This window comes from Mustela nivalis, assembly GCF_964662115.1.
Source record: "Mustela nivalis genome assembly, chromosome: 6".
Classification (NCBI taxonomy): Eukaryota; Metazoa; Chordata; class Mammalia; order Carnivora; family Mustelidae; genus Mustela; species Mustela nivalis.
Genome location: NC_139025.1, coordinates 155,516,768 through 155,534,703, shown reverse-complemented (window position 1 = coordinate 155,534,703; position 17,936 = coordinate 155,516,768). Strand labels below are relative to the sequence as shown.

The 17,936-nt window shown below is 59.7% G+C and overlaps 1 protein-coding gene across 14 annotated transcripts in view; it reads left to right on the top strand.

Moving 5' to 3' along the window:
• The window catches only part of TBC1D2B (TBC1 domain family member 2B), a 59,186-nt gene that overhangs the window by 20,779 nt on the left and 20,471 nt on the right, over nucleotides 1-17,936 (top strand). For 3 of the 14 annotated variants that reach the window (XM_082736252.1, XM_082736261.1, XM_082736256.1), the window contains exons 3-5: nucleotides 426-591; nucleotides 14,926-15,089; nucleotides 17,573-17,802. In XM_082736252.1, the coding sequence (XP_082592378.1) occupies nucleotides 426-591; nucleotides 14,926-15,089; nucleotides 17,573-17,802 (560 nt within the window). Of the gene's footprint in view, nucleotides 1-425; nucleotides 592-6,578; nucleotides 7,346-14,925; nucleotides 15,090-17,572; nucleotides 17,803-17,936 lie in introns of those variants that run through there. The other 11 variants (XM_082736259.1, XM_082736262.1, XM_082736260.1 and 8 more) reach the window with 10 other exon arrangements.

Below are 17,936 nucleotides of genomic sequence, written 5' to 3'. Positions count from 1 at the left end.
CCCCTTAGAGCCCATGTTCCTGTGACCTTTCTGAGCCACTGCTCTGGGATGTGCCAGCTTGCTTCCTCGGGTCGCCACCACCAGTATTAGCAAGTGTGTGCAGGACACTCCCCTCCGCCCGTTTTCTTAGAGGCGGTGTCCATGGGCACTTTGCGTTACTGCAAAATGGTGGATCCCAGGAGTCGGCCCTCATCGGCTCAGGCCAGTGGACCTTGGTCACAGTTTCCTGCCGCTGTGCTCATCTCTGAGACCGCACAGGGGACCTGGTCCCTCCCAGTCCCGTCACAGACATGGAAGGGCCTTAGGTGACTGAAGCCACCATGGTTTCTGTCCTGTGGCCGATGGCGCACGGGTCCGTGTCTCACGTGGGACAGGGAGTTCCGCGTGGGAGGGTGGAGGCTGACCTCTGTTTGCCTGTCTTTCAGATGTCGTCTGCACACCTCCGGATGCTTCTGCAGAGAAAGCCAGAAACGTCCTCGCTGTGGAAGCCACCCCCGGAGAGCTGGTAGGAGAAGCAGCAGCTCACCAGCCGGCCCCCGGGCACCCAAATTCCATTAATTTCTCTTTCAAACAGTGGGGCACTGAGCTCAAGTGAGTCTTTGGAAAGCGGCGTCTGAAACTGAACGTGGGTTGTGTGTGATCACATGTCATGATTGTGAAAGTGCCGTGTGCCTGCCGCTGGCCCGGTGCCCTCGGGCATGGGGGCATTCCCTCAGCGTGTGCAGAGGGTGTGCTGCACAGCTCGCCCTGCGCCAGACGTGCTCACACGGGCTTGGTTGTCGCTCGCTGGGCTCTGTGAACCGGGTCGCGCGGTCGACAGGCTGCAGAAACAGAAACCGGTTCGGAAGAGCTTGTCCAAGGTCAGGAGGCCCCCGGGCCGCTGAGTCGGCGCGTCTTCCCCGGGGGTTAGCCCCCTTCCCCCGCCCCGGGGCTGTTCTGGCCCATGCTGCAGACATCTGCCCTCGGCGGGTGTGCGAGCGGGGGGCGGGGGTGCAAGGGCTGGTGTGTGTGTGTGTGTGTGTGTGTGAGTGTGTAAGACTTTGTTGAGATAGAATTCATGTACATGCTGTTGGCCCATTTAAAATGTGCGGTTCAGTGCTTTTTAGTACTTGCGGCAGAATGGCCATCACTGCCACCAATTCTAGGACACTTTCATCCCGACCTGACCCCAACAGAAACCCTCATATCCGCTAGCAACCCCTTCCCGCTTCCCAGCCGCCCTCGGTGACCACCGGTGGCCTCTGTCTCCGCGGGTCTGCCCGTCCTGTGCGTCCCCTTGTGAACAGGTGCCCAGCTCCGTCCCCCAGCCCTGTGCTCATGGGCCCTGACCCTGCGCTGGCGGCTGCATGCGCCCCGGGGCCGGTCTGGTGGAGTGAGACTCTGTTCTGTGCGCAGAGCACACTGTGTGTCCGTCCCGCCGTGGACGGGCATGCTGTGGCTTCCACGTCGTGGCTGTCGGGAGTGGTGCGTCTGCCAGCGCTGGGACGGGGTCTGTGGGGACGTGTTTCCGTTTCCCCTGGGTCCATGCTCAGGGTGGCCCTACCGGGCTGGGCGGTGAGTCTGCACGACCTTCGGGGACCTGCCTGCCATTCTGGACGCAGCACATGAGGCGTCCCCAGCAGCGCCGCTGGAGGTTCAGGGACCCCCCCACGCCCTCCCTGGGGCTGGCGGTCCCCCGTCTTCCGGCCCTCGCCATCCGCACTGGGGGGCAGGCCTCCTGCGGTCGGGATTTGCGATCCCCAGTGACTCCCGATCCTGAGCGATTTCTCGTGTGCGGACAGCCGTTTGTAGATCCTTGGGGAGCCCTCCCTCAGATCTGTTGTCTTCTTAGTATCGTGGAGGTATTCACCTGCTGACATGCGCGGAACTACCTTGTTCTTTAATTTTCTATTTTTATTCCTGGGTGGGGGGAGAGCGGGGCGCCGGCGGGGAGCGGCGGAGGGAGAGGGAGACCTTCAAGCAGACTCCACGCTCAGTGCAGAGTCTCACACGGGGCTTGGTCCCACGACCCCGAGATCACGACTTGAGCCAAAGTCGAGTTGGATGCTTAACTGGCTGAGCCACCCAGACGCCCCCAATTTTTTCCCCAATACTCCCTTTTTTAGAGCAGTTTCAGGGTTACGCTGAGTTGAGGCCGTGATGTAGAGTTTTCACGCATCCCTCTCCCCACGTGTGTCCCCACGCCATGGTCACCAGAGCGCATATGTTTTACCGAGGACGAGCCTGCGCTGACACGTCGTACTGACCCAGAGTCTGTTGCACACGTTGGGGTCACGCTTGCTGTCCCGTGGATCTGGACGCGGGTGTGCCGACGTGTGTCTATCACAGCATCACACGGAGGATTTTCTCGGCCCCAGAGCCCCTCCGCGCTCTGCTCACTCGTCTCCCTCCCACCCCGGCCCCACCGCGGCCCGATCTCAGCAGTTCGTTGTCTCCATGGGTTTGCTTTTTCCAGAAGGTCCATTTTGCTGGAATCCTAGAACGCTGCCTTTCCCATCGGTTTCCCCCACTTGGTGACACGCACTCGAGGTTCCTCCCTGTCTTCCTGCCATGAGACCTCGTCTGTCTTTCGTGCTGAATGGTCCATCGTGGAGATGTGGGGCCGTTAGTCCGGTCGCCCTCTGAAGGGCGTCCTCGGAGCTCCCAAGTTTGGCGGTTACAGGGCCGCCAGGGACGTCCGCGCGCGGGTTTCCGTGTGGCCGAAGTCCTCGACTCCTCGGGTAGATGCCAAGGAGCACGGCTGCCGGGCGGCACGTGAGCGTGTGCTGCTGTCGGAGACCGCCCAGCTGCCTGGCAAAGCGCCCAGCGGGGTTGCATTCCCACCGCCCATGGGGGAGGGTCTCGGCGCCTGTTTCCTTGCCCGCACGTGGCTCCTGGGGTTCGGGTTCTGGCTGTTCTGCAAGGCGTGTGGCGGGGGTCACTGATGTCTTCATCCGCGTTTCCCTGAGGGCCTGTGACACAGAGCATCTTTCTTCTCTGGGGCGTGCCTGTTAAGGTCTTTGGACCACTTTTTTGTTCTTTTTAATTTCTTTCTTTAAATTCAATGAATTTACTTATAAATTAAGTTAATTTGCCTATATATTCAAATAATTTACAGTTAGAGTTTCAGAGGGGGAGGTCCGTGACTCCTCCATCCCGTGGACACCAGTCTTCGGCCGGCATGGTGACTGGGTTGGGTTCTCATTGAGTTGTAAGGGCTCTTTGTATATTTTGGATGATGGTCCTTTGTCAGGTGTGCCTTTTGCAAATGTTTGCTCCCAGTCTGTGGCTTGTCATCCAATTCTCTCGATACTGTCTTTCCAGAGCAGAACGTCTTAGTTGCCGTGCAGTCCTGTTGATCGTTATTTCTTCCATTAACTTTGTATTTGGTGTCGGATCTAAAAAGGCATCCTGGCGCTCAAGACCGTCTAGGCCTTCTCCCGTGTGACCTTCTGGAGTTTCACAGTTTCGCGTTTTACATTTCAGTCTGTGACGCATTTGAGGGGGTCGTTGTGAAGAGTGGAAGGCCTGGGTCTCGACTCTGACTTGGCGTGTGCACATCTGGCTGTTCTAGCGACATGTGCAGAGGAGCTCCTCTGCCCCTTTGTCCGGGCTTAGTGGACCGTGCTGACCGGGCTGTGTCTCTGAGCTCTCTCTTCCGTCCCGTGCATGTATTAGCTCTTTCTCCGCCGTCATCCGGGCTCGAGGACGGTAGGTTTACACTGTCTTGAGGTCTGCACCGTCGCCCTCTGGCTTTGCTCTTCTCCGTCGACATTGTGTTGGCTGTCGGGGTCTCCTGCCTACCCGTGTACACTCTAGAATCGGTCTATCGACATCCGGAGGACACTCAGCTGCGATTCCGACTGGGATGGCGTGGAATCTGGGATCCGTTTTGGAAGAACTGCTATCTGGACGATGTTAAGTCTTCCTACCCATGAACGTGGAGTGTCTGTCCATTACTTTGTTGTTCTTTGACTCCAGTCGTGAGTTTCGTGGCATTCCGTGCACACACGCACACACACACACACCCACCCCGATACTCCCTGCTCAGGCGTGCTCAGGTAAGTCATACTGTTTTTATTTTTTTAGAAAAAAATTTTTTTTAAAGATTTTATTTATTTATTTGAGAGAGAATGAGTGAGAGAGAGCATGAGAGGGGAGAAGGTCAGAGGGAGAAGCCAACTCCCCAAGGAGCTGGGAGCTCGATGCGAGACTCAGTCCTGGAAGTCCGGGGTCATGACCTGAGCCGAAGGCAGTGGCCCCACCCACGGAGCCATGCAGGCGCCCCGGTCATACTGTTTTTAATTTCAGGTTCCACCTGTTTGCTGTTGGTCTGTAGGAGAACGTAGGCTATGAACGTCGTATCCTACCACGTTGCTGTAATTGCTTATTAATTCGGGAGTTTTTGTTTATTCTCTCAGAGTTTTTATATAGATGACCATGTCATCTTAGACAAAGACAGCTGTGTCTTTCTTCCTTATCTGTATACCTTTCATTTCTTTTTCTTGCCTTGTTACGTGAGCATGGGTTTCCGGCTCAGTGTTGGGCAGGAGCGGTAAGAGGAGACGTCCCTGCACTGGACCTCGTCTTCGTGGGACGGCTTTGAGTTTCTCACCATTCAGTAGGATGTTGGCTGTCGGGTTTCTGTAGATAGCCCTTATCACATGGACAAAGTTCCCTCTCTTCCTGGTTTAACGGGAGTTTTTATCATGCGCGGGAGCTGCGTTTTGTCACGCTTTTCCTGCATCTATTGGTATGAACCTATTACGTGATTTATTTTTAGTCCTTAGTTACATTAATGAGTTTTCAAATGTTGCGTGGCTGGGATGAGTCTGCCCGGGTGTGGGCGTCCTTCTTTTTATATGTTGTTGGATTTGACTTGCTCCTGTTTCGTGTTTTTTCGTGTTTTTCGTGTTCCTGACAGGCATTACCTGTGGTTTTCTTTGAATGTCTTTTTGTGGTTTTGGTATCCGCGGAGTCCTGGCCTCGCAGGGTGAGTTAGGAGGTAACCTCTCTGCTTCCGTCCTCTGGCAGGGAGTGGACAGCACGGGGGTAATCTCTTCCTTAAATGGTGGGTACAGCTCACCCGCGGACCCATCTGGGCCTGGTGTCTCCCGTTGGAAGGTTGTTATTGAGTCCGTATTTGTAACAGATACAGGACCACTCAGGTCGTTTTTTCCTTGTGTGAATTTTGGCAGATTGTGTCTTTCAAGAAGCTGGTCCATTTCATCTCAGTTATCACATTTGTGTTCTAGAATTTCTGTTTTTATGTTTCTGTGGGATCTGTAACCACGTCCCCCCGTGTTATATCTGATCTTGGTACTTTCTGTTTTCTCTCTCTTTTCCCAGCCTGACGAGAGGCTTATTGAACTGATGCATATTTTCAAAGGACCAGTTTTCAGTTCATTGATTTTTTTTTCTCTTTCGTGTTGACAATTTCATTGGTTTCTGCTCTAATTATTATTTCTTTTCCTTCTTATTTTTGGATTTGGTTTGTCCTCTTAAAAAAAGTTTCTTGAGGTGGAAACATAGATTATTGATTTTAGGGGCACCCAGGTGGCTCAGTCATTAAATGTCTGCCTTCAGCTCAGGTCTTGATCGCAGGGTCCCGGGATCAAGCCCTGCATCGGGCTCTCTGCTCAGGGGGGGAGCCTGCTTCCTCCTCTCCAGCTCCCCCTGCTTGTGTTCCCTCTTTTGCTGTCTTTCTCTGTCAAAAATAAACAAAATCTTTAAAAAAATATATTGCTTTCCGATCTTTCTTCCTTTCCACCATGCACACTCAGGGCTACACACGTCCCTCGGAGCACTGCTTTGGCTGTGTCCCACCACCTTTGATAAATTGCATTCTCGCTTTCATTTAGTTTAAAACATTTTAAAATGTATCTTGAAATTTCTTCTTTGACCTGTGTGGGGTTTTTTTGTTTTTGTTTTTGTTTTTAGAAGTGTGTTGTTTATTCATGTATTTCGGGATTTTTATTAATGTTTCTGTTACTGATTTCTAGTTCAGTCCCACTGTGGTCTGAAGACAGGCATAGGGTTTCTGTTCTGTGAAATTTGTTGGGCTGTGTTTTGTGGCTCAGAATGTGGTCTCTTCCCCACGAGCTCAAGAGGAGTGTGCAGGGCGCCTGGGTGGCTCAGTGGGTTAAGCCGCTGCCTTCGGCTCAGGTCATGATCTCAGGGTCCTGGGATCAAGCCCTGCATCGGGCTCTCTGCTCAGCGGGGAGCCTGCTTCCCTCTCTCTCTCTCTGCCTGCCTCTCTGCCTGCTTGTGATTTCTGTCAAATAAATAAATAAAATCTTAAAAAAAAAAAAAAAAGAGGAGTGTGCATTCCGTCGTCGCACAGTCGGCTGCATGTCGGTGACATCCAGCTGGTGGATGGCCATCGGCGTCCGCGAGGGCCGTACTGGTTTTCTGCCTGCTGGGTCCTCTCCTTTCTGGCTGAGGGTGTTGAAGGCTCAGACTACCGTAGTGGGTTCTCTGGGTCTGTGGTTTTACCAGCACTCTGCCGGTAGGGTGTGTGCACGGAGAGGCGCGTGTCCTTGGAGGGTTGACCTTTGCTCATTGTGAAACGCGTTCTTCATCCCTCCCGACTTCCTCACTTTGAAGTCCACCTTAGGACGCATCTAGCTGCTCCTGCTTTCGTGTGATCCGCATCACTAGGACGCCGCGTTTCTCTCCCTTTGCGTCTCATCTGTCCGGGCGCGTTTGTGAAGTGGTTCCTGGAGACGGCACACCCTCTCGTCCCGACCGCCTCTGTCTTAACTGGTGCATGTGGGCCTCTGGCGTGCGGTGACTCTTGGAGCGGTTAGATTAACGTGTCCCTGTTTTCTGTTTGTTGCCCTTTTCTTTGTTCCTGGTTTATGTCTCCCACGCGTCCTGCCTCCTGTGGTTTTATTTTATTTTTAAGTAACCTCCACGCCCAGCACGGGGCTGGAAGTTACGACCCTGTGATTGAGAGTCACGTGCTGAGCGGCAGAGCCACGGGGCGTCCTTGCCTCTTGAGGTTTTCATCGGGCGTTTTATATGGTTTCGTTTTCTCTCCTTCCTTAGCCTGTCCCTTATACTTCCTTTTTAGCTGTTTCTTTTTCTTTTTTTTTTTTTTTAAGCGGTTGCTCTGGAGTTTGCAACACGCATTTCCTGCTAATCCAATTCCCTTTAAAATCACCCCGTGCTGCGCCACAGGTGGGTGCCTCCTAATAGCACGGCGGTCCCAGCCGCTGCCCCCGTCCCGGGGTCGCTGCCGTGGTACATGGCGGGGGCGCCGGGGGCGCGGGGGCGCACGCACACACCGAAGCCAGCACACCGATGGCGTCACTATCTGGAAGAAGCTGTTGCCGGTTAGAGCAGTTGGAACGGAAGAGAGAAGGTCCGTGTTTAACTCTCCCCGTCCCGTCTTCCTGGCTCCTCCTTTCCTCTTTCGTGCTCGGTCCGAGTCTCTCGTCTGTATGGCGTCTTTCTGTCTGCGGAGGGCAGCGGGTGTCCGCAGGTCCGCTGGCCACAAGCTCCCTCCCGGTTTCTCCGAGGAAGCCCGTTTCTCCTGGGCTCCCGGAGGCCGGTTTCGCGGAGTGAGGATCCTAGCACGGCGGAGCGCGGCGATCGATCTCTTCCTCCGCTCACATCTCACTCGCCGGCCGGCCGAGATGAGGATGACGGTCTTAGCTCTGCCAGTCACGGGTTTTCTGGGACTTCTCTCCGGATTTCCTCTAAATCTGTGATCCTCTCTCCTGTGGGCCGGGCGTGCCAGGGTGAGGAGGTTTTGACAAACCGTTTTGCTTGGTGCTCCCTGAGCTTCGTGGAGCCGTGGTTGATGCCTGACAGTCATTTGGGGAAATAACCCCCAGATTCAAGTATTTATTGTGCTGCCTCGGTCTGGTGTCAGGTCTGTGCTCTCCCGAGGAGTCCCTCAGCCTGTCCGATCGCCAGTGGGCCCAGCAGGCGCTTCTCATTTGTCTTGCAATGGTTTGTTTTTGTTTTTTAATCTGTCATTTTTTTTTTTCAGTTCTTTCTTGGGGTCTCCGTCTCTCTCTATGTCACGCATCTGACCTTGCGAGCTGACGCTTGATCCCTTAGGGCCCGGAGCACGTGAGTCGGGATTGTTTGGCGTTCCTGGCCCGATGTTCTGCATCCCACCTAGTCCGGTTCCGCCGCCGCTTGTGCTCTCTCCACGTCATGCTGGCTTGCCTCGTCTCTTTCCTCAAGGGACGGGACAGGGCGTGCCGGGAGAAGGAAAGGCCGCAGACCGGCCTCCGGAGCAGGGGTGGGGAGGTGGGGAGGTAGGGGTGCTTTGTTCTGTGACGGGTGAGCCCCGCTGCTGTCTGTGCCCCCACAAGGGTTTCTGTCTTTTCCCTCCCTCGTAGGCAGCCAGGATGGAAGAGGGGCCAGAGCTGGGGGCCCCTGTGCCCAGGTCAGTGAGGCTCTGGCTACCAGGGTCCCCCGAGGGCAGGCCTTGTTAAGAGCAGGGTGTGCTGGAGAATTTACAGCTACTTCTTTCCCGTCTCCTTGCCGGAATTCCGAGGGACTTTTCCTCACGTTCTCGGGGGGAACCTGGTTGAGCTCCTGAAGGTTAACCTCACAGCACCTTGGGGGCCTCTGGGATCCGGTGCCCCGGGGCTCCTGCCCTCGGGGAGGCTCTGCCCGAGCCTCTGGTGACCGCCCATTACAGCTTGGGATCCCAGCCCGCGCTGGCGTGCTTCCGAGTCCCCTGCAGGAAGCTGAGCTTCCGCATTGTCCTGCCTGGCTCTCCCGTCCTGGGGACGGCAGTTTGCCCCATGTCCCTGTCCGCTGTGGGTCCGAGGGGAGGTGTTGGCTTTGCAGTTCAGCTCGCTGCTTGCCGCTGGGCTGCCGCGGCCACTCCCACGCCCCTCACACAGGACAGGAACCGGAGCGCCCTGCTGGCTTCTCCCGGCTGAGCTGCGGAGTTCTCTGCGTCGCCGTGTTCGAGACAACCATGGTGGCGGCTGCGGAGCCCCAGGCACTTGGCTCGGCGTGGTGGGTGCTGTGGGGGCGCAGCCGGGTCTCCTTGCTTCACCGCGGGCCGCCGGCTGGGTACAGTGGGCCAGCCGCTCCCACGGGGTCTCGGGGTGGGGGCGGCCACGGGAACCGCACGCATGTGGGGCGACACTCTTTCCCAAGGCAGCCCCGTTCTCCCTTTACCTTATGGTCGGGTTCAGTAAACGAAGAAGCTCATACTTGTCGGTGGTAAAAACACGGCCGCTGTGTGCAGGGAAGCCGAGTGGGGTATGGGGGGCACCCCGCCCACTGCAGACTCACTCCTGCTCATCGGGCCGTCCACTCTCCACGTCCTGTTCTCTGCTGGTGCCTCCCACGTCGGAAGCAGCACTGGTCCTCCTCCGCCTGCGGGCGTCTCCTTGGTCTGATGACAGTCTGTCTCATAGGCCTCTGCGTCCCCATATTCTGACCCCAGAGGCCCTGTGTGTGGCCACGGGACCCTTGATCCCCAGGCCCCCTGGCCACTGGCACGTCCTGCTCATCCCGCTTACGGGCAGGTGCGGAGCGCGGACTCTGGAGATGGTGGGAGCCGCTGGGACGCCGTCTCTCCCTGTGATGGGCAACGCAGCGGAGGCTTAGAGCGGGAAGGTGACGTGCCCAGGGCCCTGGCAGGTGTGCGGCAGAGTGACAAGACACTTGGGGTCCCTTGGCTGGAGCCCCGCACCCCCCGTGCCATCCATCATAAGAACATAATTGGGAAACTATTGATTTGCCAGATTTTTATGTCATTCTGTCGGCAAAACAGTAAGCCCGTGTGGATGACGTGGAGTTACCTTTCCTGTGAAAAATTAGTTGAACGCTTGGGGGAAATTGGATAAAATGGGGTGACTCCAAAAAATTGCCCCTAGGACGTGGGCGACACACGCAGGGAGAAGTTGTGAGCGACCTACAGACTCTGTACAGGGATTATTTCCCAACCCTAAGTCCAGGGTCCACTTTTAAAAGAAGCCAAACAGGTTTGGACAAATGAGGTGATGTCCTGCGGGTACGGCTGGCCCGGGAGGGGCGCCAGGGAGCAGGGTCAGCAGCCGGACTCGGGGCCGGGGCCGTGGCCCACACGGGTAACTGCAGAGGCGCCCACGCTGGTGAGCAGGGTGTGGTTTCCTGCTTTTACCAGCATTTCTGCTAACCCACCGGCGTCCGGGCCCCTCAGGTGAGAGAGGCCCATGCTCCCAGGAAGCTCAGCCTGGTCCGCGTGCGGGGGCGGGCTCGGGGCTGGAGGCGTGTGTGTGGGCAGGGGGGGAGGCAAGTGCCCCAGAGCTCGTGAGGGGCCTGGGCGGGACAGGTGTGCATGGGAGGAGTCTGGCAGCCCCCATGAGCTTTGCCCTGTGTCTCTGCGGGCCTGGAGTCTGGGCCCGCTGGTGGGCGCCAAGCTTGGCCTGCTGCGTGACCACAGGGCCCGGCCGTCCCTCCGTGCAGGGCTGGTCCCGCCCCGGCCACTGCTCTGTGCAGGAGGCCCTGTGGTCAGGAGCTGTGTGGTGCTGAGCTGGCGACCGAACCTCTCTGAGCTCTGTGTTCTCCGGTAGAAAACCAGGCTGCGGGCACACGACGTGTAAATGACTCCCACACACTGGGTGTGAGGGCTGAGGCCGTGACCAGGAGCTGCCCAGCTCGGTGCTGGCTCCCCGTGGGCCTGTCCGCAGATGTAGCTGCCGCGGACGTGACCGTGTCTGCAGAGACCGGGGGTGCAGCGGAGCTTCCCGCCAGGGAGCTGGCGGCAGCGGAGACCAAGCTGGCCGGGAGCGCCTGCCCGTCCTGCCAGCCGGCCTCCGACAGGTGTCCCCCCGGCCCTCCTGCGAGCCCTTCCATCTCTGGCCCGCAGGCCGTGGGCATAGTGAGTTGTGTGCGCGGCTGGCCATCCTGGGCGCCGTCGCCGTCTCCCTGGCTGGGACCGCGCCCCCAGACGTTTGGGGAAGGTGGGGCGGCTGCGCCAGAGCTGGGACGTATGTATCTGGGGTCTTCTTGCGGGCACAGCTCGGTCTGTGCAGGAAAGACGTGCCACAGCCTCAGCACAGGACTTGGAAAAATAGCCTACAAACCCCGCGTGTGCATGAGCGTGGTGTGGGGTGCGGTGTTGGCAGGGTGGGGGCCGGCAGCCCCGGGGCATGTGAGGGCCTGCCCGGCACACCTGTCTCCCGACCTCAGCTGGCCCCGCACTGCAAGGGCGGGAACCCCGTGAGGCCGGGCCGCCCCTGGAGGTCGTGCCGCCCCCGGAGGTCCCACCACCCTGTGAGGCTGCGCTGCGGTGACCACCGTGGCCCCGAAAGGAGCCGCAGACCGTTAGGCCTGAGTGGAGAGTGTGCTGAGGCACCCAGCACATGTGGGACGTGACCTGAGGACAACATGGTCTTGTCCGGGCCACCAGGGGCATGACAGGCCGTGCCTCCTGTGTGTCTGGAGTTGGGGGCCGGCAGGGGGCCCCATGAGCACTGTGTGCCTGTCGGGGACCCTCCTGTTGCACGGACCCTACCCCCAGTGACCCAAATCCGTCCTTCCTGCCACAGGCCTTTCAGAGGCTCCTCCTTGCCGGTGGCTGATGGCCGTGCTCTGGGCCTGGCCATCGAGGTCCCATGGGCTCAGCCGTGTCGCCGGCCTGCTTGGCTCCCTTAGTTGTTCAAACATTGTCCCCCTGGGCCTGCCTTACCCTCCCTCTGCCGGGCGAGTCCCGCCACATCTCTCTGCATTCTGGCCCGTCGCCCACCGCCCGCGCGAGCCCGTCTGTCCCCAGCAGGTCACACAGCACCGGGCGCGTGCTGGGAAGGTCTGACGAGGGGAGGGCCTGGCCCCTGCCATGCCCCGGGGAGTGGCCCTCAGCCACACAGGGGACCTGCACGAGGGGGTTTGTGTGCGAGGCAGCGGCCATGAGAGCAGGTTTCCTGAGTCCCCAGGTCCGCGTGTCAGGAGCTCAGGTGCTGAGCGGAGGTGGTGCACGGGAGGGGTCCAGGCAGGGGCTGGATGCCAGGTCTGTGCGTCGGGCGGGGGGACCCAACCTGCTGCCCCTGCCTGGGGGCTCGCCAGTGCCATGACTCCTGCTCGGGCGGGGTTTTGGGACAGGACACACTATTGTAGACGTGACATGCTCCAAAGTGAAGGATGGCGTGCTCGACTGTGCACGTGTAGTGGACGGGCACTGGCAGGGGCCCCCTGACCACGTTCCCACGTCACTCTGGTGGCAGTGCAGCTGCTCGAATCGTACACGTGTGGTTCCAGACTTGCGAGCCGGCAGGGGTTCATGCGGGGATGGGGAAGGTGTGTGGCTGCTGGAGCAGATCGCCCCACACGAGAGCCTGGAAGCAGCAGCGGCCCTTTCTCCCACACCGGGAGCCCCAAGTCCAGAATCAGTCCCCGGGGCAGCCTTCCAGGTGTGGCTGTGGCATGGCGCCCGCACCGCCCTCTCAGGAGGATGCCGGGGGCCGTGTCTCTGGGCCTCCGTCTCCTCCGTGGGCCCCTTCTGGCTGTTTCTGACTTTCATCACTTGAGACAGTGTTTTCTGACGGGTTCGTGCGTGTCTGTCTCTGTGAGAATCTGTCCGAAGAAGGGACCTGTTCCTGGGCGGGGTGGTGTCCCTGTGTCGGCGTCCCTGACCTGGCCTGTGTTTGCCGGATGGGGGAGAAATTGACCTGAAATGCGTCTGTTTGGGAACAGCCGCTGCTGGGGATCCCAGTGCTGCCGCCGCCCGTGGGCCTCACTGTGCGTTTCCGCCGATTATCGCACCAGAGCTGCACCCGGCGTGGTGCCGGGGGACCCAGGGGGCCGGTTCTGAGGTCTCATGAAGAGCGGGCTCTCTCCGACAAGGGCCCCAAGTCTCCGACAGGAGGGCCCCATGGCCGTGGCCGTGAGCCCCGTGCAGTGGTGCAGGCAGGAGGTGGTATGCCGCCGGGGCGGGGGGATGTGGTGTGAGGACAGTGTCTGTGGCCCCCCCAGGCGCAGGCACGGAAGGTCCAAGCCGGGGACGGGCTCTTCCGTACTTCGGGTCAAGGACTTGGAGCTTTGAGTCTGATCCTGTTTCCTCCTCCCCCGGGGCTTGGTGCTGGGCCTCCCTGCAGGGCAGGGACGGGGACAGCCTAAGTTGGGTAAAGAGCTGTTCTTTCCCGGCAGCGTCTACGTTCGTCCCTCCTGCCCTGGGGCTCCTTCCTGCGCTTACCCCAGGAAGGACCTGTGCCGAGAGCTGGTAACCGCTCTGGTCCATGGTGACACGGGCGACTGACGGCCGCCGAAGCCGCCATGGGAGCTGGGGGTCGGTGCACAGCGGCCTCTGGCTTGTCGCGGAAAGGAGTAGAGTGTGTCGGGTGTGCGTGGGCGTGCGTGCGTGTGGGCTTTCCGTCCTGAGCTGCTCTTCTCCGCAGCATCCTGAGCACCGTGGGATCTTGTGGGCATCCTTGTTGGTGGTCGTGGGCATCGGCGTGGACGCGCTTCGGCCTCCAGAGGGAGAGCCTAGGGAACAAGCAGCACGTGGGCGGCAGCTCCTTCGAGGCCGGGAGGAAACGCTGAGACCACACGTGGCAGGGGTCGGCCGGGCTCTCGCGCTGGAGTGGAAGGCCGTGCGTGCCTGTGGGGAGGCAGCAGCGGGAACGTCGCCGTTACGGGTCCCCTGGGGTCTTACATCTAGAGCAGCTCAGTGTGGTGGAATCAGCCAAAAGCAGTCTTGATCACAAACAGCGCGTTGACAAACGGCCGTGGCCCATGTGGTTGCGGTCGGTCTGCTTCCCGCGGGCCCACGGCCCCGCTTCGGCCCCTGCGCTGCATCCCCCTCGGGGAGCCCCACGGCACACGTTCCTCCCTGCTCTGCGTTTCAGCCGCAGCTCCGAGGTGTGACTGACCTGCGGGAAACTCCGCCTGTTCCGTGTCCAGGCTGGTGAATGTCCGAAACGTGCGTGGTCGTGTAGAAGCCGCCATAACCGGCGCCGGGCACTTCCGTCTCCGCAGCCGCCGCTCTGCCCTCTGTCGCTGTCGCCTCGTGAACGTGGCCGGGCTGTGCGTGGTCCTTCACGGTTGTCCTCTGTGGACTGCTCTGCGCTGATGAGTGTTTCGTGGTTCCCCTTCTCTGCTGCATAGTGTGTGGTGTGTGTGGACGTGCCCCACCGGGGCCACCCGCCTGCAGGGACACATTTGTGTGAGGAATCAGGCAGCTGTGGCTGTCCACGTGCAGACCCTGTGTGCGCACACATGTTCTCATTCTGTGGGTAAACCCCTCGCCAGGGACCCACGGCGGTGCCCCCGGCCGGCCGGGTCCCACTGTGTGGGCCGCCCTGCTATCTGCGTGTCCCGCGCTCCAGCCACAGCCCGCAACCTGCCCTTCACGGAGGCAGCGGGGCCCTACGTCCTGGCGTTTGTGGTCTTGCCACACATATAGGCACAGCGTCTGACCACTGTTCCCGCGAGGATCTGAAACACCGTCACTACCTGTCACTCTTCCATTGCCTTTTGTTCAGCATCTAAAGACCCTTCTCTCCCAACGAGGGACTGTGGCTGACGTGTTTACCAGGGCAGGACCGTGTCCCAGGCTCAGTGGCTCCCGAGCTGGAGTCGTGGCTGGCACACGGCGGACGCTAGTGATGTAGGAATGGACAGATTCCCTTCCGTGGTGCCGTGGTGCTCGGCCCACCACACCTGTTCTCCCGTGGATGTGTGTTTGGCTGCCACGTTCACCTGGGTCCACGCGGACGGCACAGCAGTCCTCCGTGTCTCATGCCCATGCCCGGGAATCTGGGACACGTGGGGTCTTGGGGTGGATCCCTTCCCCTTAACTGGGTCTTGCCAGCGGCACCTCCGTGGGACTCCCGGGACTCAGACCCCGCCCGCAGCGCCCGCCAGCGTCCCTCTCTGCACTCCCTCCCGACACGTGACGTCGTGGCTGCTGGTGTCGCCGTTCCTGTAGGCGTGAGGTTAGGTTTTCTCCACAGCGTCTCACGGACCGCCCCTCGTTTCTCCCACCAGAAACTCCATGTCGTCTCTCCGTCCTGGCAGAGCCCATGGCGACAGTCGCAAGAGTGTGTTTTATACCAACGAAGAGTGGGAGCTCTTAGACCCGAACCCCAAGGATCTAGAGGAGTCCATGGCACAGGAAGAGAGGAAGAAGCCGGCCCCAGAAGGAAACAGAGGTACGGACCTGGTTCTGGTCGCCCATCCTCTCCACGGGGGAGCCTCCGCGGTCCCAGCCTTTCTGGAAGCAGGAGCCGCATCTGTGGGGGATGTGCCCTGCGGGCCTGCGGGGTGAGGTGTCACAGGGAAGAACCCCCAGCCCGTGGCTCCAAAGGTTTCTCGGGAGGTGGGGCGTCCAGAAGTCACAGCGCTCTTCACGGATATACCGTTTCAGTTTTTTTTAACCCCTTTTTTACAGAACACGTGTCTACCCGTGTCTACACGAAGGTAGAACATACAGGGTCATGGATTCCATGTAGCCCCGTGTGGCCCCCACGGTTTTGAACTTGGGGTCACTCTCTCCAAGCCCCCACCCGTCCCACGTTCACCCTGGGCGGGGCCGGTTTAACGTAAATTCTAGACATGAATCCGCTGCGTCTAAACTTAGAACCTTATGATGCCTCATCATCGTACCGAGAAACAGCAGCTGTAAATCCAGTCTTCACGCCTGCCCTGGCTCCGTGGCTGCACGCTCACGTCCCCAGTCACGTGAGGCGCTGACAAGGCCTGCAGGCGGGTTGCCTCGCTGATGTGCGATGGCCTCATTGCGTCTGTGCAGCTCCCTGTCCCCATCCTCCGTTTGTCTCGGCATCACGTGGCCGAGACAGTCTCTGTGCCGAGGACATCCCACACTCCGGAGGGCAGGTCCCTCCTTGCTCCTCGCGTGCCCTGCATGAGGTCACGGGGCTGACCTCCTCGGACGAGGACACGATGTGGTGGGTCTCTGGGGCCACGTGTCCCCCGGCACCGCGGTGGGAGCCATGTTGTGTGTGGCCCCCGCTGGTTTGGGGGAGGATCAGGGCTCGGGTGTCATCAGCCCGCCCTGTCTTGCGGCCACTTCTGTGCCCGTCCAGGGATCCATGAGGGAGTGTTGATGTTTTCATGTAGAACAACAGTGATTTGGAAATTCTGCCTCGTGCTCGATTGTCGGGGCTGGAGGAGGAGGCAGGATCTTACAAAATCTTTCCCGGGAGCACAAGTATTTCCAGGAAGTACGTCTCCTGTCCCCCGGAGGGTGGTCCTGGCCCGCTGTGCCGGGGAGCTTGCCTGTGTTCGCAGGGTCGTAGCGTGGGGCCCAGGCCCGTGGGATGCGGTGTGAAGGTGGCAGGCTGGGCACGCTGCACTTCCTGCCAAGGGCCCACATCAGCACCTCCTGAGCCGGGGGGCTGGGGTCCTGGGAATGACCTGCGAGCACGGTCAGGAAGGAAGGGTCTGCGAGGCTGAGTGGCTCGCGTGGGCTGGGAACTCCCCGGGCCAGACATGCAGCCACACGGGCTGTGACTCTGATCGCACGGGCTCGTGGACCCTTCCTGTGTCAGCCACGAACGTCAGCCCCACAACGTGTCTGTGTTGCACGGTGTGGGCACGAACTGCTCTCCCTCTATCTGTTCCTCTGTGTTCAAGTGCGCAAAGTCCTTCTTGTCAGGAAGGGAATGTCAGTGGGTTTCACAGTGAGTGCACCATGCGGGCAGCACGTTCTGAAACAGGATCGGGCCAGCCCTGTCCACCAGCCCTGGCCCCTCACGCTGTCCCCCATGCCCCTGCCCCTCGCCGGTCCCCCGTCTACAGTCCTCATCACCCAGCCTCTGTCCCCTCCACTGGCCCTGCCAGTCACCTGCTCCTCCCAGGGCAGCCACTGTCTGGACTTAGGAGCCGGGAGTCGTCTGATTTCCAGCTTCACAGAATCCCAACATGCATCCCCAGTGCGCATTTCCTTCCGTGGTTGGAACGTGAATGTGATTTCGTTCATGCTGATATTTATTTGGATCCGTCAGTATTTTAAAGGCCTCTTTCTAAGGAAGAGAACGTAGTCACCCTTTAAAACACACGTTCACGATGAAGAACATGTGTTGGGGGGTTTTGTTTTGCTTCTTCCTGAGAACAGGTGAGCAAAGGGAGCCCAGAGGCCCCGTGTCCGTGAGTCCCGCTGGGGAGCCTGCTGTCTGACGGTGGGGGCGGCAGGGGCTGGACTCCGTGTTTCCGGGACGCTGCGGGAACTCGGAGCCACCGTGCTCCTCCCCAGCCTGTGTCTCTGTCCCCTTCGGGAGACTGGTGATAAGACCCGAGCATCTGGGGAGAGCGGGTGTCACAGACGAGTCTTGAGCGAGGTGTCCCGCGGCCTCGTCCTAAATCCCTCTTCGGGGCTGGGGCCCTGAGCCCTTTTGCACGCGTGCTCAGTCAGGTGTGCAGTCACAGCCAGGACAGGCTCTGGGGAGAGGACCCCAAGGCGAGTCTCCCGAGGAAGGATCCGGAGTGGGCGACCGTCTCAGGGTCTGGGCTCGGTTGTCCAGAGCGAGTCGGGGCCGAGGGGCGGCCCCACCTGTGCTCGCTGCATGCGGACGTGGAAGTTCCCGGAGGATGGCAGGGGAGGTCGATGCGTTTTCCGGGTTTGCAGAAGGACGGCTTGTCCTGCACGTACAAAACAAGTTCTGTTTTTCTGTAGGAGTCGCTGGCTCAGGATTTCCCTTTGATTTTGGACGTATTCCCTACAAAGGAAAGCGCCCTTTGAAAGACATGATCGGATCAGCCAGGAACCGGCACATCAGCGGCGAGCCGTCGGCAGACGGGTCGCAGGGCGCAGCCGGGGTCAGGCCACCAGCTGGGGCGCAGCTGCAGGTCCAGAGCCAGCAGGAGGAGCTGGAGCGGCTGCGGAAGGACCTGTCCAGCCAGAAGGTAGCTGTCCTCCCTCCCCACGTGTGCCCCCCGCCGCCGGCCGTGCCGTGGGGCTGCAGCCCGGGCCCCTGAGGGTCTCCGTCCCCAGATGGGCCTTCTCCCCGGAAGTTTGATGTCAGCATCAGAGACACGTG